General features: G+C 69.7%; 3 protein-coding genes across 7 annotated transcripts in view; 2 read left to right on the top strand and 1 right to left on the bottom strand.

Moving 5' to 3' along the window:
* Positions 1-1566: 1566 nt before the first annotated feature.
* NICOL1 (NELL2 interacting cell ontogeny regulator 1) lies at positions 1567-4534 on the top strand. 5 transcript variants are annotated; one of them, XM_055587542.1, is made up of 5 exons: positions 1567-1996; positions 2923-3087; positions 3298-3386; positions 3812-3957; positions 4219-4534. In XM_055587542.1, the coding sequence occupies exons 2-5, from the start codon at positions 2949-2951 to the stop codon at positions 4517-4519; spliced, it is 675 nt and encodes a 224-aa protein (XP_055443517.1). In that variant the 5' UTR covers positions 1567-1996; positions 2923-2948; the 3' UTR covers positions 4520-4534. The 5 variants fall into 5 exon arrangements, with proteins under 5 accessions (XP_055443517.1, XP_055443515.1, XP_055443518.1 ...); XM_055587540.1 differs by having other exon boundaries at positions 1567-2088; XM_055587543.1 differs by having other exon boundaries at positions 1575-2088; positions 3812-3986; positions 4219-4345.
* A 4815-nt stretch (positions 4535-9349) lies between these two features.
* On the top strand, positions 9350-13979 carry NAT8L (N-acetyltransferase 8 like). Its single transcript, XM_055587539.1, has 3 exons — positions 9350-9830; positions 11094-11258; positions 13073-13979. The coding sequence occupies exons 1-3, from the start codon at positions 9455-9457 to the stop codon at positions 13438-13440; spliced, it is 909 nt and encodes a 302-aa protein (XP_055443514.1). The 5' UTR covers positions 9350-9454; the 3' UTR covers positions 13441-13979.
* Positions 13980-17108: 3129 nt separating this feature from the next.
* The window catches only part of POLN (DNA polymerase nu), a 155891-nt gene continuing 154178 nt past the window's right edge, over positions 17109-18821 (bottom strand). Inside the window, exons 26-28 of the mRNA XM_055587429.1 lie at positions 18587-18667; positions 17811-18480; positions 17109-17234 (exon numbers count right to left, since the gene is read on the bottom strand). Of these exons, the coding sequence (XP_055443404.1) occupies positions 17109-17234; positions 17811-18480; positions 18587-18667 (877 nt within the window). The remainder of the gene's footprint in view (positions 17235-17810; positions 18481-18586; positions 18668-18821) is intronic.

Below are 18821 nucleotides of genomic sequence, written 5' to 3'. Positions count from 1 at the left end.
ACAGCTCAGAGCTGACACAGCCTAATAAATAAACACGCTTTTTAAAAAGACGCAAATAAAAAAATAAAGCGAGCCTCTTGCAGACAGCATGGAGCTGGATTGTGTGTTTTTATCCATTTCGCTCCGGTTTTCCAAGGCCCGAGATGAAGATGCTTTCTTCCAAGTAGCATGTGAATTTTCTTCCGCCACTTGTGGGAGCATCCCTAGTCCAGAGCCATTTTAAAGCAACTTCCCCGCGACACATTCTTGGTGCTTCCAGTGGTGTGGGTTTTGTTTGTAGCGTCTGTGCTACAGCCACTCTTGCCCCTACAGTGTCAAGACAGTCCACCCGCAGGCTTGCAGGCGAGCAGAGAGGCCTGCGGGGGACTCACGCTGCGCCCAAGCCGCTCACCCGGGGTGCCGGAAGCCGGGCTCGCACTCCTCTCCGCCCGCTGTTTGCTGGCAGAGCCTCTGCCGCTGGAAACCAGCCTGCCCTCCCCCCACCTCCAAGCACATACACCTTCCCCTCCTCCGTTTCTGTGCCCGCTTGCTCACTGGCAACCCCCCTGGGCTCCACCTCCCCACTGGGCTTCCCCTGGCGGGGGCGGGGTGGTGGTGGTGTAAGTGCAGGGGGTAGGTGACAGCCCAGAGTGGGCGCGGTGAGTCTGGGGGCGGATCTCCTCCGGACCGGGGCCAGGGTCCCCAGACGACGCCCGGGGCGGCGAGCACGAGGAGCAGGAGGCAGCCTCCTCCCGGGCCCTGATCAGATGCCCCTGGCCGCGGCTCCACAGTGGAGGGCGCCGAGGGGTTGGGGGCTCTGCGCCATCAAAGCCAGTCGCTCCCAGGGCTTCCTGGACTCACGCACCGGCCATGCTCACGTGGACCACACCTCTCCGCGTCCATCTCCAGCCGGACAGCTGCTGGCAACCCAGGCAACAGGTGTGGGCTCGAGAAAGGACTTGCCTGGTGGTCTAGTGGTTAACAATCCGCTTGCCTACGCAGGGGACACAGGGTCAGCCCCCGGTCTGGGCAGACTGCGCCCGCTGTGGGACCACTGAGCCCGAGCTCAACAGCAGGAGAAACACTGCAGTGAGAAGCGCCCGCCAGGCAACTAGACAAAGCCCGCCCGCAGACCCACAACAGCCAAAAATAAAGGCATTTTAAAAGAGGAAGGGGGAGAAACTGGACAGGGAGAAGTGATGGGGAGTCGAGGGGCTCAGGAAGTTTGGCCCCCTGGGATATGAAAGAATTCACAGCCGGCTTGCGGAAGACCCAGTGGAGACGGAAGGTCGGTACCCGGGGAGGGGCGGGGGCCGGCGCGGCGCGGGGACCCCGGCGCGGGCGGGAGTGGGGCAGGGACTCAGGACCCAGGCAACCCTGCGGTGCCGCCCCCGCGGGCCGGCGGCGCGGTCCTCTCGGTACCCGCTCGGTCGCAGGGAGGACGCAGCCGAGGCCCGAGAGCGAGCGGGGCAGGGACGGTGAGGCTGGACCGCGCCGCGGGGCTCTGGACGAAGGGCGCGGAAACGCGCGCGTCCGGGAAGGCGGCCCGTCGGAGTTTCCGGACGCTCCCTGCCCAGCCCAGCCCTCCCCGGAGCCCGATGGGGAGCAGAGTGTGGCTATCGCGAGCCCTGCCCCGCCCCTAGGCCAGCGCGCCCGCGTCCGGTCGGGGCCGCGAACGTCCCATCCCATGCCCGGCCTCCACCCGACCCAAGGCCCGGGGGTGGGGTGGAGGCCGTTCAGCCCGGCGCTGCCCCCACCAAGGGGGCCCAGCGCTGCCCCGCGCCGCGCGGGCCGCTGGCGGCTCCAGGGCGCACGACCCGGAGGTCGCCTCCTCCGCATCGGGGCTGCGCCTCGTGAAGATCCGGTGGACGCCAAGTAGGCAGCACCCTTCTCAGAAGGACGGGTGGTTCCCGCGCGCCTCGGGGCGCCCGCGGGGGCCACACTCGGCTCTTTACCTACGACCTTGTGTGATCGCTCGGGAGCAAAGGACGCAGAGAGGCCACGCGAACCGTCCCAGGTCACGTAGCCGCCGTGGAGTGTGTCCGGACACGGAGCGCTGGAGGGGACCGGGCAGCCCGATGGTTTCTTACCTGTGCCTCTGGCCTGAAGGTCAGGCACGAGGCTGAGCCGGGGCGAGGGGCGGAGACCGGATGGCCCCCCGGACCTGGGTCGCTCCCGAAGCCGAGCTCCCCGGAGCAACCCGCCCTGACTGGACCCACTGGCCCACTGGGCGCAGAGGCCGCGCGTTTGCATTTCGCTGTCCCCCAGCCCCGGGCGGGTACCGAGCGCTCTACCTCGGTATCGGTCCAGGGACACCCGGGTCCTCGGGCCGCCGGCAGTGGCTCTGGAGCTGCTGTCCAGGTGCCGCCTCCTCCAAGCAGCCCTCAGGAGCCCATGCCTGTAGGGTAGGGCTGACGGCGCCTGGGTGCGGATCCCGACCGGGGCCGCGCGTACCCAGTCTGGAGCCATCACCTCGGTCCCTTTAAGCGAGCGGTTCGCGCGGTCCCGGGGTTTCCATGACGACGACGTTGGCTGCGGGGGGAGGGAGGGGTGCTGTGTGTGTGGGGGGGGTGCTGGGGCGGGGTCGGGGCGCATGCGCGGTGCGCTTCGGCCGCAGCGCGTCTTTCTCGAGTCGCCGCGCCGCTGTCGCGGGGTCCCCCAACCGCGGTAAGGGCGGGACGGGGCCTCACTGGACGGAGAACGCGGGAGAGAGAAGGGGTCGCAGAGCCCGAGGGGCGTGGCGGGAGTGGGGGCTCGGGGGCGTGGGGAGCCTCCAGACCCGGGGGGCGGGGTTGAGGGGGGTTCGCTCGTCCCTGGGGGCGGGGCCCTGGAGGTGGCTCACGGGTCCTGGGGGTTCGGGGCGGGTGGGTCGCGCGAAACCGAGCTCGGGGTCGGGGTCCGCCTGCCCAAGGGGCGGACGCCGCTGACTGTCGGCTCCTGCAGGGCGCCCGGGCTCCCTCCGCTCGGCCATGGCCCCCCTGCCGCCGTGCGGACCCCCGAGGTCGCCGCCGCCGCGGCTGCTGCTGCTGCTGCTGCTACTGAGCGCCACGCTGCTGGGCGCCCAGGCCCGCGCCGAGCCCGCCGCCGGGAGCGCCGTCCCCGCTCAGAGTAGGTGCCGCGCGCGCACGCGGAGGGGTCCCCGGGGGCCCTGACCCCACTCGGGCGCGCGGGAGGGGCGTGGCTCGCCTTTGTTCCCCGGTGGTCCGGGCGTCCCCGCGGGCGGGAGGCGGGGGGTGCGCGGAGGCCGCTGCCCGGGGTTGGGGGGACCCGGCTGCGAGCGCGCCCTGACCCGGGTCCCCCACCCCGACCCCCGCGCAGGCCGCCCGTGCGTGGACTGCCACGCTTTCGAGTTCATGCAGCGCGCCCTGCAGGACCTGCGCAAGACGGCCTACAGCCTGGACGCTCGGGTGAGCCTCCCGAGGGGTGCAGGGAGGGTGGAGGGTGGAATCTGCCCCGTTCCGCTCCTCCCGGTGGCCTCCCTGGCTCCTTTCCCGAGGTCACCGGAAAGGACAGCTTGTCCCAAGCCAGCCTTTCCCAGTGGGCAGAGAGGGTGGGGCAGGAGACCGTCCGAGTGGGCTGGAAGGCCAGCTTGGGCCCAGCTGTCTGGGGGCTTCCCCCCCACCCCCCCACCCCCCCCACCCCGCCTCCTCTGCAGGGGGTGGGTGCAGGCCCGGGTGCCCGGAGTCACCCCCCAAGTATGGAATGAACAGTGCCCCCTCCCCTCCACTGTCGCTGGGCCCCAGCCAAGGAAGTTTGTAACAGAAAGGTGTATTTCTGGGAAGGGGAGAAGTAGGAAGAATGGGACACCCTGCCCTGCTCCCTCTTCTCCCAGTTCCCAAGGGCTCCCCCAGACCTGGAGTGCCCCCTGGGGATGCATCTGGAGCCACCAGACGCCCCCGCGGCCAGCCCACCCTGGGGGGCTGGAGGAGCTGTCAGGACAGAGGGGTCCCTGAAAGAGAAGCCGGAAGAGTTGTCTAGGTGTGGGGCTCAAGGAGGCTGCGCCCAGGGTAGGAGCAGCAGAGGCAGGGAGAGTGCGGGGAGGTCTGGGGGGCAGCTGAGCGTCTCCTGCAGTCAGTCTGCGGGACTGGGGCTGGGGGTTGTCCGGACACAGTTGGGTTCAGGCGTCAGGAGTCCTGGGAGCCGGCAGGTCTTGGGGGGAAGCTGGGAGCTGGGCGGCCCCCGGGATCGGGTCTCTGGGTGCCGCCTGGTGGAGCTCTCACACCCGTCATTGCTTTGCAGACGGACAGCCTCCTGCTGCAGGCTGAGCGCCGGGCCCTGTGTGCCTGCTGGCCGGCCGGGCACTGAGGACCCACCAGGACGTGCTCTCACCAATAAAAGCCTGGTCCCCACGCTGGTGTCCTGTGTCCCTGCTCTGGCCACCAGCGCCCACCGTCGTCCCCTGGAGTCCCTGCCTGGGCCTGGGTTTCCCCGCCGGGCAGCTCTCCCACCCTGGCACCAGGCTAGGGGTGTGCACCCGTGGGCACGGTGGCCACCGCCTTCCAGGGGCCTCCCCTGTTCCCTGTCTGCACTTCCTTTTTAGCGTGGAGGGTGCACTTGGCCATGGCCATCTCTGTGCCTGGCGCTGCTATCCAAGGTGGCCAGAGCTGGACACTCCTGGTCCCCTGCCCGGGAGGGTGACCCCAGTCCCCAGCCCAGCCTGTCCTGTCCTTGGCGTCTGGGTGCACACAGCTGTTCAGATGCTTTGTCCAGGCCCTTCCTTACCCCAGTGGCTTCCCAACCCTTGACTGTGACTTCCCTCCTGTCCTCTTCTCTTCTGCTGGACCCGCCTAGCCTGTGGGTGCTGCTCCAGATGTCAGGACCACAGGGAACAAACCAGAGTCCTACCTTGGCTTCAAGGGGGGCTGAGCTCGATGTCTGAGGGTGAGGATGCCCATGGGCTGATTTCAGTCAGGCCAGAGCGAGGCCTGGGGGAGGGAGAGCTGGAGCCGCAGGCAGCCTCGGTGGCCTTTGGGCCTGGGCGTGGGGGGCAGGGACCGGGGCCGCCTGTCCTGGGGCCCCCAAAGGAGCAGAGGGTGGCAGAAACAGGCACCTTCATCAGGGCACTGCCAGAGAGTGGCCACGTCCCACGGGTTGGCCTCCGTCATGTGGCCATTCCTGGCTGCCAGGGAGCCCAGATTCGAGGATCGCTGAGCCCTTTTGAGGGAGCAGGCAGGCACTTCTTAGTGTAGCGCGTCCCAGGAAGTACTCGGGACACATTTAACCTGAAAATCACCGGTTTATCTAAAATAGAAGTTTAACTGCGCCGGGCAGCCCCAAAGCCTGGCTCCAACTGGAGCCCCTGTGAACAGAAAGGAGGGGTCCTCATGGAAAACCTCTGCAGGGGGTGCCCTTTGGGAGGAAGAGACAGCCCTGCCAGGCGGGGTGGCAGGGGCCGCAGGCTGAAGGGCTAGGCGGCGGCAGAGCCGTCTGCCCGCAGAGGGCGGCGGGCGGCGTGAAGGACAGGCAGGTGGGCAGGCTGAAGTCTGTCTGAGCCGGACCTTCCTGGCTGCTGGCCGAGGATCGACTCGGGCTGGGGGCAGAGTCGGCGTCGTCGGGAGTGAGGGGCCAGGGCTGGGGGACAAGGGTGAGCAGAGAGGCCCAGGAGGCCGCGGGGCAGACACACCTGGGAAGGCGCTGGGGAGAGAAGGCCCCTGGGGCTCGGGGGTGGGGGCGGGGAGGTGATGCCCCCGAGGAGGGGGCATTCACAGGGCAGGGAGAGAGCGGAGCCCCCTGGGGGGCTTTGGGCAGAAGCCAGCCTGTCGCAGGCCCTGGAGGCCGAGCAAGGCCCCAGGCGGGCCCCCTGGGGTGGGCAGCCCTGGCCACGCAACCTTGGTGGGAGCGAGTCTGTTTAGGTGGGGAAGGCCCGCTCGGGGGTGGTGCTGGAGAAGCCGCTGGGGCCCCGGGAAGGGTTTAGCCTTGTGTGCAGGCAAGGCCAAGGACATCCTGGCTCTGTCCTGAGCAGTACCGCCGCTTTCTGCTGACTGGACCAAGAGCGTCTTCGTGGCCGTGTTGGGGCCGCGTGAGCTGGGACGGCGTCACCTCTGGGGCAGCGCTTGCTGCCCCTGCAGACTGTTCACTTGATCATTCCCACTCGTCTGCCTTCGTCACGTCCGTCCATCCTCCAGCAGTCTGGTCCTTCCCAGCGTGTCCCCCCCAGCCTGTGCCCTCTGTCTCCCAACCAGCTGGGCGTTCCCACTGCCCACCTTCATACTTCTCGTTTGGAGGCACTGCTTCTTAGATTCCACACATCTTCTCGCGGTGGCCTGCCTGCAAATAGCTCCCTAGACAACCGCGTGGTAAATCAGCCGTCTGAAAATTTCTGCAAGCACATTGGCCTCGTAGTCCCCGCTACCCCCGGGCCTTCGCACGTGCTGTCCCTCTCCACGGAGTTCCCACGCGGCCTCCACCACCCACTTTGCTCTTCCGCCCTTGTCCCAGCTTATTCTCCTTGGTCCCGAAGTCCAGCTGGAGTGCTGCCCTCTGTGACTGGCGGCTCCTGCACCCAGCCCCCAGCCCCCAGCCCCCAGCCTGTAAAGCATCGGGAGAGCAGAGCTTCGGTGGGAAGGCCGGGTGCTGCGTCACAGATTCCCGGTTAGGAGCAGGCAGCCTGGGTACAGCAGGCGGGTCAGGAGCGTCACGCTCTCCCTGCCCTCAGGAGCTCTTAGAGCCCAGGGCCCAGCGAGCCACCTGGCAGGTTCTAAGCAGAGGACCCAGGCCTCCAGCTGGGCAGTTGGTTTCTCTTGCTTCCTTCACGTTCTCTGGGAAGAGCTCCCGTGGGCTGGGCCCTGGCCGCCCGCCCCAAGTCTGATCCTGGTTTTCTTCGCCTTCCAGGGCTCACTTCGCCAGCACCCCCACCACCTCTGCAGCCCTCCCAGGTCCTCCTCTCCCTAGGATCCCGAGGACCCTCTCTGCTCTGGGTCCCCTTCCCCCAGGGTGGGGGTTCTCCCACTCAACGAACGGTCCTGTGCTGGGCCCTCCTCCTCCCCACTCTGGGGTCTGGACGGGGGTCTTGCTGTGCTCAGAGGACCCCCACTACCCCCATCGGGGGCCCGTGGGGCTCTGGTAGGCATCAGGCCAGGGTAGTTGGGTCAGCCAAAGTCAAGAGGCACGGGCGGGAATTTGTGGGGTGGGCCAGGGTGAGTGACCCCGGGGGTGCTGGGAAGACAGCTGGACTCCGCCCGCCCCAGGCTCCTGACAGCACCCAGGACCCTGCCCCCAGTCCAGCTGCGCGAGGGGACTCCCCTCCCTGGGCCCTGGACTGAGGCCGGGCAGCAGGGCCTGGGACTGCCCAGCTGCCCGCACCTCTCCCCTCTTCCTTCTCCCCAACTCGCAGCCCCCTGAAGTCCAGAACCCGGGCAGGCCTCCTTGGGGGCCAGCCTTGTCCCTCCCCACCTGGTCCAGGCGCTCTCTCTTCCCAGCCAGGGGCTGGACCACTGCCTCAAGGCGCCGTGGCCCTTCCCAGCCTTGTGCAGGCTGGAGGGTGAGCTCAACCCACTAAGGCAGGAGGGTGCCCTACAAGGTCAGGCTGAGTGGGGGCCCAGGCCCCCATCCTTCTCTGGGCCTGGAGGGGCAGGGCTGGTTATGGACCGGGAAAGACCTGGCAGCTCAGCTGGTAAAGAATCCGCCTGCAGTGCAGGAGACCCGGGTTCCATCCCTGGGTCGGGAGGATCTCCTGAAGAGCATGGTGAACACTCCAGTATTCTTGCCTGGAGAATCTCATGGACAGAGGAGCCTGGGGGGCTACAAGGGTGGGACATGACTGAGCGACTGACAACGGCCAGCAGAGGCCACTGGCCTGTAGGGACCCCTGCAGACCCGGATCTAGGGGCGAGTGTCAGGACGCTGCCCCGGCGCTCCCACACCCGCCCCTCTTCCTTCCTGGACTCCTTACACGCTGTCCTCTGGCTGCGACCTTCCTCCTGCCGTGGAGCCGGCCATCCTCAGGATGCCTGAGAGCCCGGCGCGCGGCGCGGGGCAGCCCCGGGCGGCGTGTGGAGGGCTGTCTGAACGGCTGGATGAGGGCCCCTAACATTGTCCGTGATCCCACCCGGCTCTCCTGTTAAGTCACAGGCGGACCCCGGGCAAATCCTGACACACGAAACACTGCGAGTGCGTGACGCCCCAGCTCGGCTGCCCCTCCCGCTAGGACCCAGCGCTTTGGGCCCCGGGTCCTCCCTCTTCTCGCGCCCCCTGGGTCCCTCAGGGCGACTCCGCGAGGGGCGGTCTCTTTCCTGGCCTCTGGGTGACCGCCGCCGCCTCACTGGGCCCCAGCGGCCAGAGGGTCCTCAAGCCTGGAGCCCGAGGCTTGCTGTCCACTCTGGCGGGTGTGAGCTCCGCTCCAGGCCGGCCCGCGGGGTCACTTGTGGGGAACTGGGGCGACGCGGGGAAGGGGGGTGCGGGGATACCGGGGGGCTGGGCTCGTCAGGCTCTGGGGGCGGGCCTGGGACTCCCGCCCTTCCCCTTCCACTTGCCCCCCTCGCCTCCTGCCCGCGGCGTCGGCGCGGGGGGCTCGCGGGGGCCCGGGGCGCGCGCCCCGAGCGCCCTCCCTGCACCTGCACCGAGATCGCGGGGCGCATGCGCGGGCCTCGGAGGGCGGGGGCCGAGCCGGGAGGGGTCCTGCGGGCCCCGCGCCCCCGCGCCGGCGCTGGGGATCCGGCATCCGGGCGCGGGGACCCGCTAGGCTGCGGGCGGCGTGGGCATCGGACCCCGCTCTGATCGCGTCCCCGCGCCGCCAGCCCGTGCGGCCCCGGGCGCAGGTTCCCAGGGGCGCCGGGCGGGGCAAGCCGGGGCGCCCCCTCCCCAGGATCTCGGTCAAGCGCCGCGTTCAGACAAAGGGGCGGGAGATGGAGACGGAGACGCTTCCGTGACAGCGCCCGGTGGCCGAGGAGGACGAGCAAGAGGACGAGGCGGTGCGGGGTCCGGTGGCGCGGCCCCAGGCCCGAGCGCTCACCGGCGGCGCGCGCGGGGGCGCAGGGCCCTGGCGGGAGGCGCCCGGCCGGGAGTCCCACGGAGCGCCCGTTCCGGGCCGGGACCCCGGCCGCGACCCCCGGCCGCACGCTCGCTCGTCCCCGGCCGGCTTCGCGGGGACTCGGCCGCTCCGTCGCGCCCCGGGGACGCCCGCGCCGCCCCCGGCCGGCCGCGGTGCAGCGCCCGAGTGTGCCATCGGGCGGGCGCGGGGGCGGCGTCTGCTCCCACCCTCGAGATCACATGGTGACCCTCGGCAGCCAATGCAGTGGACGCTAGGACCCTGCGGGACCCCGGGCGCCGCGACTGCACCGGCGCCGCTGCATTATAAATACTTCTCCAAAATGCGGCGCAGCTCCCTGCGCGCGCCCCGGCCGCCCGCCGCCTCCGCCCCGCGCTCCTGAGCCGCCGCCGCTGCCGCCGCCGCCGCCGCGGGTCCTAGGGCGCCGCGCCCTTGCCCTGGGCCCGCCGCCCGGCCCGCGTCCCTGCGCTGCGCCGCCCGGCCGGGTGCATGCATTGTGGGCCTCCCGACATGGTCTGCGAGACGAAGATCGTGGCCGCCGAGGACCATGAGGCGCTGCCGGGGGCCCAGAAGGACGCGCTGCTCGCCGCCGCCGGCGCCATGTGGCCCCCGCTGCCCGCTGCCCCCGGGCCGGCCGCCGCCCCCGCCGCTCCCCCGCCCGCGCCGGGCCCCCAGGCTCTCGGCGGCGCCGGGGGCGCGGAGCCGCCCGAGGGGCGCGGCGTGTACATCCGCGAGTTCCGCGCGGCGGAGCAGGAGGCTGCGCGCCGCATCTTCTACGACGGCATCATGGAGCGCATCCCCAACACGGCATTCCGCGGCCTGCGGCAGCACCCGCGCGCGCAGCTGCTCTACGCCCTGCTGGCCGGTCAGTGCGCGGGGACCCGGCGGGGCGGCGGGGTCGGGGCCGCGGGGTGCACCCCGGCCTGCCGCAGTCCGCGCCCGCCCGGCCCTCTGGGGACGCGCACGGGGCTCTCTCCGGCCCTCTCGCCCCCCGCCCCCCCACCTCGGCCCCGGGCCTCTGCCCGGGAAGGAGGCGGACCCCTGCCTTCCCCTTGGACGCGCATGTTCTGCGGCGGCCCCGGGGCGAGGTGGCCCCCGGCGCTGGGGCCGGTCCGGGCTCCGGGCCAAGGCGCGCTGGGCGGGGGCGTGGGAACCGGTGTGGGCCGGGTGCAGGGGCTGCGGGCGGGGAGGACTGGGGTCTCCACCCGCGTCTCCTCCCCGGTCATCCCGGGTGGGGGCGGGGGAGCAGCAGGTAGCGCCCGCCGCCGAGGCCCCGCGCCCGGCGCGTGTAACTATATATAATCCACCCGGCGGGGGAGGTTGCCTCGCCGGCTCCAAGTGCTAATTTATGAGGGGCAGGCAGCCAGCTCCCCGGGGTGCCGGGCGGAGGGAGCGCGCCGAGGAGGCTGGGCGAGGGGCGGTGGGCCTGACGCGGGCGCCCCAGTTGGGGGCTTTGAGGCTTGGCCCCTTGAGGCCTTGCAGAGGGAGGGCGATTCTCCCCATTTCGTAGATGTGGAGCTTGAGGCTGGGCGGGTGGGACTTCCCAAGGTCACGCAGCAGAGGCCTTTGACTGCAGGCACGTCTGCCTCCGAGCGCTGGAGGCCCGGTTCGGCCTTCCTCCCTGGCCCCTGCCCTCACGACGCCCAGAGGCCGGCCCTGAGGGTTCTTGGCTGGGGTGGGGCCCCCCAAGTTCCCAAGAGAGGGACGGTGCCTGGCCTGCCGGCTCTTTGACTCCCCCCAGCCTCATGTAGGCCAGGATATGGACCCAGCTAAGGGTCTGGGGTGATGGGCAGGGCTCCCCCCCTCCGTAGTCATGCCCTGATCTGTGCCTGCCAGCGGTTGAGGGCAGTCTGCCAGAGGCCGCTGCTGTGCTCAGGACACTTGGAAGTCCTGATGTCAGGGGTGACGGCATCGCGTCCTCACGGACGAGAAGTTTGCCCACAGGGCCAAGTGGAAGCGGCAGCTGCGATGGTCTTTGCTCTTCCAGAGAAAACGGGCCGGGCTCTGCGCTTGGGGTCTTCTCTGCCCATGGCCCCGGTGGTTATCGACCAGGGGCCAGTGCTGTGCGGGACTCGGGTGGCCCGCAGGCCCCGCCCCAGAGGGCACTGAGCGCGCCCTCTCCCCGCAGCGCTCTGCTTCGCCCTGACGCGCTCGCTGCTGCTGACCTGCCTGGTGCCCGCAGGGCTGCTGGCCCTGCGCTATTACTACAGCCGGAAGGTGGTCCTCGCCTACCTGGACTGCGCGCTGCACACGGACATGGCCGACATCGAGCAGTACTACATGAAGCCCCCCGGTGAGGCTCCGGGCCCCGCCCCTGCCCCCGCCCCCCAGCCCTTCCTCCCCGCAGAGCCGCCCCCGCCCCAGCAGCCTCCGGTGGGCACCGGATGGCCTGGGCCGGGCGCAGCGTGAACTGAGCCTCCTAGGGACGAGGGCGCTGGCCGGGGGGTGGGGTGCCGCAGGCTGGCAGGGCCGGGCTGGCAGGACTGGGTCCTCCTCCCAGAGCGTCCCTGGCTTCCGTCCTGTGTCCTCTGAGGGCCGGGCGCTGCTGGCCCAAGCTGGCCCTGGGCCACGCTGACCCGCCCTGCTGCTCGGGCTGCTGCTGCCTGTCGCCTGGTGCCCGTCTCACCCCCCAGGGGCCCATTCGGTGCGTCTCGTGGGTCCTGGGCTGGCCCGGAATGCTGGGGCCCTGAGTGGCAGGACAGGGGACCCCACGGTGGGGGGATGAGAACCCTAGGAGAATGGGGGTCTTATGTCACGGCTTCCACTTCTGGTCCCTGGGCCACTTACTAATCCCAGGATCTCGCCCCAGCCCTGGCTTTCTGTAGATGGAGGGGCTGGCACCTGCTCTGGAGCCATCCCCTCCAGGGAGTTTATGCTTCAGGCTGGCCTGGGGGCAGGGGCAGGCTTTTCTGTGTGCCCAGAGTTGGGATGTGAGGGTACCCCAGGTGCAGGAAGGTCTGTGTGGAGAGGGGCCTGAATGGCTGGTGAGGGTCTAGTAGGACCCTGGCGGGTGGCAGGGAAGGGCAGCTGGGCAGGGGAAGCAAGGCTCCCGGGGCAGGGCTGAGCTGCCCAGCGTGACCAGCTCCGGGCCATGGCGGCTGGTCCTTCTCAGCCCTGAAGCCACCTGGCAGGCCTTGGGCACCCTCGGTTCTGCGTGACCCTCTTCCAAGCCCAAAACAAAGCATCTTATCAGCGTCCTGGAGCTTCAGCCCAGGTCTGCCTTGCACCAAAGCCTGGAATGGCCCCCCGTCTCTGGGGCGCAGTCCCCCTGGATGTGAGATCAGGTGGGCTGAGACAGCTGGGGGGTCTGCAGGAAGACCCCACGGGGGCGGGGAGGCTGAGCGGCAGCTGATGGGCTGCACTGGGGCTTGTGGGGGCTGCCTCTGCTCTGGGGAAACTGAGCCTGTGCTGACCTCTGACCCGGGCTGGGTGGGTGGGGAGAGCCCGCGCCCCTGGCCAGTGGGCAGGTCAGTGGGCGGGGTGTGGTCATTCCCGAGCTCTGGCTGGGTGCCCGGGCTCAGTCTTGGGGTTCGGCGGTAAGGAGACCCCCACAGAGGTGACAGGCTGGGGTGGCGGGGGGGTGGGGCATGCTGGGGAAGCAGGCAGGGGGGACCCAGCGGACGGGAGACAAGTGTCTTCCTGGTGGGGTCACATGAAGGTGCTTTAGGGGGAGGTTAGGCCTCCGATGGGGAGAATGTGGCAGTGGGGGCTGGTGTGGCTGTGGGCAGGGCGGGCACAGGCCAGGCTCCCTGGATGGGCACCATGCTGGTCTAGCCTCCTGGAGCACCTGGGCCTCGGGTCACTGGAGAATACGGCTCTCCCCTCCAGGCTTCGTCCCTCTGACCCTCCTGCACCTCTCGGTTCCCCAGAGGTCTCCCCATGCCCCCTCCTGCCCTGCACCGGGCTGCGATGGGTCTGGGCCTGGGGTGGGGGTGGCTGGCCTGACCACAGGGCTCGCTGCACAGCCTCAGGCCCAGGGGCAGGGTGGCTCCAGGGCTGCTGCGGGTGGCAGGCAGGTGGGGCCCGGTGCTCGGCCCAGAGGGGCCCTGCGGGCTGGCCGGAAGGCGGTGGTGCCCGTGGCCCTGACCTCTTCCCTTTTCCCCGCAGGCTCCTGCTTCTGGGTGGCCGTGCTGGACGGCAACGTGGTGGGCATCGTGGCGGCGCGGGCGCACGCGGCGGACAACACGGTGGAGCTGCTGCGCATGTCCGTGGACTCGCGCTTCCGCGGCAGGGGCATCGCCAAGGCTCTCGGCCGCAAGGTGCTGGAGTTCGCCCTGGCGCATGACTACTCCGCGGTGGTGCTGGGCACCACGGCCGTCAAGGCGGCCGCCCACAAGCTCTACGAGTCGCTGGGCTTCAGACACATGGGCTCAAGCGACCGCCACGTGATGCCCGGCATGACCCTCTCGCTGGCCGAGCGCCTCTTCTTCCAGGTCCGCTACCACCGCTACCGCCTGCAGCTGCGTGAGGAGTGACCGCCGCCGTCCGCCCTCCACCCCGCCCGCCCGCCCGCCTGTGCCCGCCCCGCCCGCCGCCCGGGCCGCTTTCAGACGCTCACCTTGGTGTGTGTGTTGGGCTCCTCCCTTTTCGACACCACACGGTTCCTTGGCTGGTTCCTGGGGGATGCCGGGCCGGTGTGCATCGGTGACACGCGGGAAGGTGGGTGGTCCCTCCAGCCACGCCCCCTGCCCGCCCTGGGTCGGGCCACGCCCTGAAGAGTGACAGCGTGGGCCGTCGCGAGCCCACGCAGCTGCTGGCCCCAGCCGGAGCGGCCCCATCCCGCTCAGCCCCGAGGTGGCCAGGGGCCCCGCCTTGCCCACCAAGCACAGAGCCTCTGGGGTGAGGCCCCCGACGCCCAGCAGACCCCCGGCCGGCAGTGGGGCGGGGCTCGGCCGTCCGCCCCTCAGTGGGCGTGGCCTGCTGCGCCCCGGGCCCCGGGCTGCCCACGGCCGCTTTGCTCCGTGCATGCCGAGGATGTGGCCTGGCTGCAGCATGCCGCATGCCCGCAGCCCCCCGCCCCCGCCCTGCCCAGACTGGACCTAGACTGGTGAGCGCCCCGGCCCGTGCCCCGCTCTCTGGAGCCCTGCTGTCCACCTCGCCCCTCGCTTCCCCCAGTCCAGCTCTGCTTCGACGTTGATCACCCCCTCTTTCCTTTCGGTACCTGCCCCCCCTCCGCCCGGACTTTGCTGATTGGCGTCGTCATCCAGGTGTGGTTCCCATAGCGACGTGTGGTCCAGCCGCGGTCAGGGCCCTCCAGGAGGGCAAGGTGGAGGCGGCCGTGGGGGTCCCCGCTCCCCCAGGGCCAGCTCGATCGGGCGTGGTGGCCGCTCCCGGACCTCCCTGGGAACTTTCTGCCCCACAGCGGCCGGGCTCTGTCCTGTGAATCTTGACCAACCCAGGCTGACGCCCGCACCACCGAGCCCGTAGCTTCTCCCAGCCTGAAGCCGACCTATTTTTTAATAAGTTATTTAGACAGAATAGCACTCTGCATGACTTTAACTCTTGGGACAAAACGGTAGTTGATACCTACACACACACACACACACACCTGTGTGGTCTAGAATATGCACTACTTCCGGCCCAGTTTGGTAGGGGTGGGTGCCGGGGGATGGAGGGTTGGTTTGGAGTCTGGAGGGAGACCCTGACTGAACGTCGTTTCCGCCCCGAGGGCACTCCTGGGCGGGCGCAGGCGGGAGCAGCTTGCCAGCAGCGTCCAGTGTAGGAGCGGGGCGCCTTCCAAGTGCCCACTCGCTGCCCCAGGTCGCAGGCAGGGGCTTTTGGGAGTGGGAGTGGCCCAGAGTCGGGGAGGAAGGTGGTGGCTGGAGGGGCGTAGAGGCCCGCAGAGGCCCCTCGCTTTGCGGGGGAGTGGCAGGCGGCGTGGGCCACGGACCTGGGTGCCATGTGCAGGGCCCTGGAGGGCGCGTCATCAGAGGCGCTTTGAGCCGGCCGCGCCTGGCCACCCGAGGGGCCCTGGGGACTGTGAGCGGCTGAGATAACCTGCGGAACATTGTACAGACCCCGCGCTGCCCTGTACATTCTCCCTGGTGGCGCCCAGCCCCCGTCGGGGGTGGGAGTTTTGTAGACTGTACAGAAATCGGCCCCCTATTTTCTTGCAGCTCTCAGATTTTGTTAATCTGGATAATACAGACAGACGTAAAGTGTTTTAGCAAAACGGAAAACAAAGCTGTGCCTTTTTCCTCTTTCTGTTTGGTTTGGTGTCGGTTTGGGGTGGCCTTAGGTGGCGAGGGGCACGGCGGGGCTGCGGCCGGCCTGGGGCCTGGCGGGTTGTGTTCTTGTCTGGTGGTGGCTCTGGGACACTGCGGGCTTCCTCCGGCCCTGTGCCTCTGGGGCCCCTGTCCCCAGCGGGGGTGCGGGGCAGAGGGCCCTCGGCGTCTGTTGGTGTGGACTGGAGCGCCTTGAGGGGGTCCTCCTAGCAGGGGTGTGGCCCCTCCTGTCCCCTGATGTCTGTTCCTGCTGCGTGGCCCCTGCCCCACCCCTGCAGATGGCCCAGGGGGTGCTGGGCACAGGCTGGGCCCTCAACCTCCCCTTGTGCCCTTTGTTGCTGCCAGGACGGACACCAGGAGGGGTGTGGCAGGGTGGCCACGTGTCCGGAATGCTGTTGTCCAGCCGCCGCCCGGCCCTGAGGTGGGCAGAGGTGCCTGTGTGCCCCAGGCTGGGTGCGTGCTGAGCCCGGGTCAAGACCCCTGCCTGGCCAGCGTGTGGCCTGGGCTCCTGGGGGCAGGTCTCCCGGCTCCCCCAGCCTGGGAGCTACCTGCTCCACAAACATGCACTGCGTTGTGAGTTTTATACCTTTGTAGAAATCCTGATGTCACTTCTTCTACCTCTGTGAAGCGTCCCCCCGGGCTCCTGCCTGGGGGTGTGTCTGGGCAGCTTCTCTGCGTTGGGCAGTCCTGGGCTCCTCCTGGCCCTGCCAGCTCCCGGGCCTCCCTGGGCCGGAAGGCCAGCCCTGGGCCTGGCACTGTGCTCAGGGGTCCGGCTTCCAGGCAGCGGAAGTGGGAGGTGGAGCCTGAGCACGTCTTTGCTAGACGGGCCTGAAGCGCTGGCCCGATGGGCCCATCGGGTCCCGGGACCTGGAGCAGCTGAGGCTCCAGCACTGTTGTGCGGCCCAGCGTCCTGGCCCGTGGCTGGCAGGCCTTGCCTGGGTAAAGGCTCTTCAGGCAGCTGGTCCCGAGGGCGGGCGGCCAGAGCGGGTGGGGGGTGTGTGTCGGGGCCAGCCGGGTGGTCTGGCCCCACGCAGGGCCGTGGTGGTGTCCCCCGGGGTCCCTCCGTCTGTGTCGGGGCTGGCCTCGCCCTGCTGGCCCAGGGCGGGGTTAGGGGCGGACGGATGAGGGGCTTGGACGGGGAGGCCACATGGTCCCGGGGCCCCCATCCTGCTCTGGGGGTCCTTTCTCAGAGACGGTCCTCGGGGGTGGGGGCTCCTTCCCGTGTCTGGCAAGGGCTTGGAGGTTCTCTGGGCCCCCAGGCCTGGCTCTGACGTCCGGGGCATGCTGGAGTGTGGGTGCAGTTGGGGGCTGTCAGCGTCGGGGCTGCTGGATGGCGGCCCTGGGCCTCCCTGGCGTGTGCCGCGTCGCCTCTGCTTTCACGTCTGTCCGAGGCCACTGCTGTGCGTCATTCCGGCCCCTGAACCTGAGCTGGGGCCCTGGGGCCTTTTTGGAGTTGAGTTCTGGGCCGAGCACGGGCAGAGCCTGGGCTGTGTTTGCTCGGGGTGCGGACGACAGGCCTCTGGCGGCGGTGCGAGGCCTGCTGCCTGCTGGTGTGGATGCGGTGTTTTAACAGCAATAATCAGCCACTTCTGAGAAGGGGTGTGCCTGTGTGTGCGTGTGGGTAGGTGCACACACGTGTGCCTCTGTGCGTGTGCACGTGTGCAGGGGGAGAGCCTGGTGTCTGAGGGCTCCGGGGGGCCGGGGGTGCTTGGCCGGGGCGGGCTGGCCCCGAGGCCTCGTCCGCTCTCCTCCGGCCCAGCCAGCCTGGGTCCCAGCCCTCCTTCCTCCCAGGCTGAGGCTGCTGCACAGGCCCGCATGCAGTGGGGGTGCCCGGGGTGAGCTTTTGCCCAGGGCGCTGGCGCTGTGGGGAGGGTGGCCAGGGCAGGGATGCTCGGGGACACTCTGCAGGCTGGTGGAGGTCAGATCTGGGGACGGGGCCCAGGCGGGCTGCTGTTGCTTGCTGAGTCCACCGTCAGTGTGGCCCGCGGGAGGGCCCCAAGGGGCACCGAATTCCGGGGGCGCAGGCTGCCGGGCGGGGGGGGTCCCTGTGAGCCACGGGGGGGCCGCAGCCACAGCCCTGCGCTCGCCCGGCCCCTGATGCTGCTGTTTTTCAATAAAACCTGAGCTGATGGAACCATGCTCCATGCTTTCTTGCCGCGTCCTCTGTGTAACCCTGGGCCCGGAAGGGCTCCTCCCTGAGGTGCTGGGCTTACCCCCGACCCCGGGGCGGGGGTCAGTGGTGGGGCGACCCGTGGGCAGGGGAGGCCCCCGTTCCTGTGTCTGTGGCCCCGACCCGGCTGCCCTGCCAGCTTGCATCTGCCTGCCTGTCTGACGCTCCTTGGAGCCGTGGGCTCACGGGATGGGGTGAGGGGTGGGGCTGGGTGGGACCCCCAGGTCCTGTAAGGAGGGGCTGTGGTGGGGGTTGGGGTATCAGCCAGGGATGGGGGCACTGAGACCCCGGGGGGAGGCGCCCAGCATGCCCCGGGGCTGCTGAAGCCCACCAGTGTGACGGCCCCCACGGTGGGCCCTTCCTGCCGGGGCCACCTTCCGGGTGGGGGTGCGCCCCCTCCGCCCTTGGGGTGTCCACTGCGCCCCCTTCTCTGAGTCTGACTGGGTCCCACCTGCCCCACAGGGCTGCCCGCACGCACAGCAGCCTGGCCTGGCCCTGGGACGGCACTCCCGGGACAGTCACTGGTCGGCGTGAGGTCCTCCCCAAGAGGAGGCAGTGGTCTCTGCCTCTGCGGTGACGGCATGAAGACGGGCTGTCGCTCAGACGCCGACACACGCCGGACACAGTGGCGTGAGGGGGCCCCGTGCCCCCCACGAGGGTCAGGCGCGGCCATCAGGCCCTGCATGCCCTGGGAGACCGGCGACGGCGATTTGAAGCCGTGAGAAGAACGGGCCTGGGCACGGTGAGCGGTGACGACCCCGTCACCCGGAAGAGTGAGGCCGTGTCCCGCGGGCTCGAGTCGCTGTAAGGCCAGGGTCCGGGCTGGGGCGGGGGGCCTGCTCCCCTCCTGGAGGGGCTCCCCTCGGCCCTGCCAGGTGAGCACCGTGCCCCCCTTGGTGGGGGTTCTTGGAGCCGAGACCCAGACCAGGATGCAGGGGTGAGGCTGCACGGGGTGGGGGGCCCTGGGCTGAGCCAGGGCGGGGCAGGCCTGCTGGGGCCCGTCCAGCAAGGCGACCTCTCTGGCCGCAGTGTCTCTGTCATCCAAGGTGGGGCGTCTGTGTCTCAGGCCACGGAGAGGCTCTGGGGTGCTCAGGCCAGACCCTCCTTTGGCCCCGGAGTGCCTGTGAGAAGCAGCTGGCAAGCACCTGGGCACAGGCCCCTCTGGCCCTCAGGAGGGTGGTCGAGCTCTCAGGAGGGTGGTCGGGAGGTGCTCTCCACTCAGCACACCGCCACCCGCGGGCCCGCTTGGGGTCGCTGGGAGCCAGGCTGCTAGCTGCTCCTGGCTCCTGTGAGGTGCTGAGCAGCTGCCTGGCGGGGGGACCCAGACTTGCCCCGGTGCTCGTCCTGACTGAGGGGTCAAGGGCTGCGGGCCCGGTTTCCCACCCCCGGGAAGGAGTCACAAAGACAGGTCATGACAGCTCTCCAGAGGCGTTTACTGCAGGCGGCCCCAGGGGAAGGTGGC

Source organism: Bubalus kerabau, chromosome 7 (assembly GCF_029407905.1).
Source record: "Bubalus kerabau isolate K-KA32 ecotype Philippines breed swamp buffalo chromosome 7, PCC_UOA_SB_1v2, whole genome shotgun sequence".
In the NCBI taxonomy this organism is placed as follows: Eukaryota; Metazoa; Chordata; class Mammalia; order Artiodactyla; family Bovidae; genus Bubalus; species Bubalus kerabau.
The sequence above is the reverse complement of the archived record's forward strand: the minus strand, read 5'-3'. Positions and strand labels throughout refer to the sequence as shown.